Source organism: Terrapene carolina, unplaced genomic scaffold (assembly GCF_002925995.2).
Source record: "Terrapene carolina triunguis isolate 2854851 unplaced genomic scaffold, T_m_triunguis-2.0 Scaffold19101, whole genome shotgun sequence".
Classification (NCBI taxonomy): domain Eukaryota; kingdom Metazoa; phylum Chordata; order Testudines; family Emydidae; genus Terrapene; species Terrapene triunguis.
Genome location: NW_020683452.1, coordinates 1 through 3,948, shown reverse-complemented (window position 1 = coordinate 3,948; position 3,948 = coordinate 1). Strand labels below are relative to the sequence as shown.

Below are 3,948 nucleotides of genomic sequence, written 5' to 3'. Positions count from 1 at the left end.
GCTCGGGACAAGGGATTTGCTGGCCGCCGCTTCCCGCAGCCCCCATTGGCCTGGAGCAGCAAACCGCGGCCAGTGGGAGCCGCGATCGGCCGAACCTGCGGACCCGGCAGGTAAACAAACCGGCCCGGCCCGACAGGGGCTTTCCCTACACAAGCGGCGGCCCCAGTTTCAGAACCACTGAACAAGCTGTTAAAAAAAAAAAATCAAACAATTTAGCTGCTGATTCAGTAAACAAGTATGGTTTCTCCCCTCTGCAGAATGGCAGGAACCTGCTGCACTGCGCAGCTCAGAGAGGTCACATCAAGGTGATGGAGTTCATTATGGAGGACCTGGAGGACGTGCATGTGGATAAGACAGACAAGGTAGCAAGATGCTGGACCACTTTCAGTTTCCTAGGGCCTGATCTTGCTCCATTGGCATTAATGGGAACATTCCCATGGACTTCAACAGGAGCAGGATCAAGTCCTCGGGGCCAGATTTTGCGCTCAGATGCACACAGAGGGCAAATCTGGGTTGCGGCTTTAAGAAGAACATAGCAGGGTTGACTCCTCGTTCACACCCAGATTCTTGATACCTTTACTCATGTTAAATAGCACCTCGCTTTAACAATACTGGACAGCTAGTAAAGTCAATGACACCAAGTCAACATGGGCAAGTGTGGCCTAGTAAACAGGACACTTGACTGTTACAGAGAAGACCAGGCTTCAATTCCCAGATCTGCCACTAGTTTGTTGGGTGACCCTGGGCAAGTCACTTCCCTCTCTGAGCCTCAGTTTCCTCATCTGTAAAATGAGGATAATGATACGGACCTCATTTGTGAAGTGCTTGGAGATCTATGGATGAAAAGTGCTATGTAGGAGCTAGGGATTATTAATATTAAGGGTATCACACTCCAACCTCTGGTTCTCAAGCAAAGGCCTGCAGCAGGAGGCGAATCTTCCGTCCCATCTCCATGGTGATTTGACTCTGGCTCCAGTCAGTAGAGAATTGTACAGCCAAGGGTCCTCAGCTAACGCCCTCTCTCCCACGCTAGTCCCTTGGAGTTTCAATCCAGGTTCCATTAATTGACGCCTGCTCCCCTAACATAGTTGATGCAGTGGGGACTGGGTAATAGTTTCCTTTTCTTATTATTATATCTCCCACAGGTCTTTTACTGATTGATTGCTGCCGATGCGTTCAAGCGGCAGGCCTCTTTTTCAATCTGTTAATAAAGAAAGCACTTGCATTCACAAGGCAGAACTCCAGCCCCACATTCTGCCCTCCTGCACGCAGAACCCTCACTGATGTCAAGAGCAGCCCTTTCTTCCCCTACCACACACTTCCTGCAGTGTTCCATTCGCTTTGCTGCTCAGAAAAAGTGGGTCGAACATGCAAATTACCTTTAGCCGAAACCTTTATTAAAATAAATGACTCACCAGATAACTGATGCTGCAGATCGTTTTCCTTTTCTCTTTTTTAAACTCTAGTTTCCTGGTGATAAACCTTTTACTTTCCCCTCTTCCTGTAAAATAAATACTGAGATTAACTTGCCATTTTATTGTGCCAGATGAAACCAAAGTACACCAAACTGTTCGTTCCCGGGGGTGGTTCAGATCATTTTGTTTCTATAGGATCACCTCCAAATTTAAAACAAAAAATGTTTTGCTCTTGGTGGTTTATATTATTACCTTTAAAGTACAGCACTAATACCTGAGGGTTGAAATACAACCAGCCTGTCAGGATGTAAGTATTCACAAAGACATTATTTTTGGGCCTTTAGCAAAAATCGTGGTGTTTGTGCTTTCCCAGTTTTCCACATGTCTTCTTTCTTTCTTTCTTTTTTCTTTTACCTAAAAGATGGACAAGACGGCGTTTCATCTGGCTGCAGAGCATGGGAGGTTAGAAGTGGTGGAGTTCTTGATTGGGTCAGGTTGTAGTCACAGTGTTAAAGACAAGGTATGGAAAGCAAAAGCCATTGAACAGGGCCAGAGAAATATAACCAGGGACTAGATGGTTCGAGGGACTGTTAATGGGATACGGAGCTGGGGGGCTGGCTGAAATCTAGCGCAGGTGGGTTGTGAGCATAAGCTCATCAGCTGGTCGCACAGTGGTCTGCAGTGTCTTGCCAAGGAAATTTTCCCCCTGTCTGTTTGCCCTCCAAGTACACCACCGTAGTGGGGCAAGGGCAAGGGTGACACTCTTCCCTGAGCTTTCTGGATGTCATAACTCTAAGGTACATTGCGATGAAGCTGCAACCTCACTCTACCAGAAAAAGCCGTCCCATTGGCTTGTCGCGGGTAGATGGTAGGCCCCTAGTGGGGAGAAGGACACTGGGATTTCTATCCTTGGGCCCAGACTGAGAGGACAGACGAAAGAATCATCAGTTCAGTCATCTAGATCAAGGAACGTACATGCTCCTACCATTTGCTGAACATTAGGGGCGCTCCTATATTATGGTGATGGGAGATGTCTCAGTAACTAGACAGATAAAGGAGACAGAAGACATTTGCCCCATTCAGAGAAGGTCCATGAGACCCATGCGCCATCGCTCTGTAGTGTGAAATCTGAGGCATTACTGACACTACAGTGATAACAAGATCCTATAGCAATGGGGGACTGATACGTGTGTCCCATAACAGTAATAATTAACATCACCTAGGATATATATTGGGGGATCTGGGAGAAGCATATTATTGTTACAAAGTAATGTTCAATGTATATTAAAAAGAACAGGAGTACTTGTGGCACCTTAGAGACTAACAAATTTATTTGAGCATAAGCTTTCGTGGGCTACAGCCCACTTCATCAGATGCATAGAATGGAACATATAGTGAGGAGATATATATACATACAGAGAACAGTTTCCTAGACCTCCCTTTGATGTACTAAAGCATCTTTATCAGAATTTGATCTTTTTTTTCTTAAATGATGATTAACACATAAGACACTGACTACAGGATTTGCGATCAGACTAAATCACCCTAAATATTGGTTTGCAGAGAGTTGCTTTGTCTGAGTACTCGATCATGCTGTTTATTTACACACAAAGCAATGTTTATTTGCAGGAAAAGAACACAGCCCTACATTTAGCTGCTAAAAATGGGCACCCCACGGTGCTGCAGAAGATTGTAGAAATTGGACTGGACCTAGAAGAAAAGAACATGGTGAGTGGAAAACAAACCAGACCAGAGCGTCCCTTTCATCCTTAGAGGTGATCTCCCACACCAGCTGATTTAACCAACCCTACTGGCCAGGACTGATGGGGACTGTATCTAGAACAAGTTTATGTAGCGATCTGGTTTGATTTAAAATGCACTGATCCAAAGTGCTGGGCATGAATACAGAATATCGGTGAAAGACAAAATACCTGTTGGAACCAACACCCAAGACCAAAATCCCTCATTGTGACACTTGTTTATCTTCTCACCCTGCATATTCGGGATGCCTAAACAGCTAATGAATTTTATTTTAAAATAAATCTTGCTGAAACAATGTTGCCTTAGTCACTGAACAAATCACCCTTCTATCTGAGATCTTTCTCTCTACAGCTGAACAACGGAAGAGTCTGTGATTGGAATATAGTTAAGGCTTTCTGGTTTTTTGAGGTTTATGCATTTCATTTTGGGTGTTTATTTTCTTAGCAATTTTTGATTTTTATGTAATATCCAAAAATCAGGGGAGATTCAGGGCTCTCTCTTTGTATATACAGTGTAATGAGTAATCTCTTTGTAATGTTCCCTAGTGCAATGACATAGTACTGTTTCAAACAGCACTATGTTAAAGCATGTTAGGGAACCTTTAGTGCACGCCAGCAGGGTCTACACAGACTAATTAATGTGCAACACATTAGGGTGCTTCAGAAATCATGCTCCCATAGTCCGCGTTACTGCTCCATGTAGACAAGCCCTTAGCTACAAGGATAGGGTTACCATACGTTCGGATTTTCCCGGACATGTCCGGCTTTTTGGT

General features: G+C 44.4%; 1 protein-coding gene across 1 annotated transcript; it reads left to right on the top strand.

Moving 5' to 3' along the window:
• The first annotated feature begins 210 nt into the window (after positions 1-210).
• On the top strand, positions 211-3,668 carry LOC112121789 (ankyrin repeat and death domain-containing protein 1A-like). Its single transcript, XM_024220697.3, has 3 exons — positions 211-362; positions 1,837-1,935; positions 3,045-3,668. Exons 1-3 carry the CDS (start codon positions 309-311, stop codon positions 3,186-3,188), a joined length of 297 nt encoding a protein of 98 aa, XP_024076465.1. The 5' UTR covers positions 211-308; the 3' UTR covers positions 3,189-3,668.
• Positions 3,669-3,948: the final 280 nt, after the last annotated feature.

Coding starts and splice junctions, on each gene's coding strand:
- LOC112121789 (XM_024220697.3), top strand. CDS start 309: ATGGAGTTCATTATGGAGGACCTGGAGGACGTGCATGTGGATAAGACA. Junction 363..1,836: donor ATGTGGATAAGACAGACAAG/GTAGCAAGATGC, acceptor TTTACCTAAAAG/ATGGACAAGACGGCGTTTCA. Junction 1,936..3,044: donor GTCACAGTGTTAAAGACAAG/GTATGGAAAGCA, acceptor GTTTATTTGCAG/GAAAAGAACACAGCCCTACA.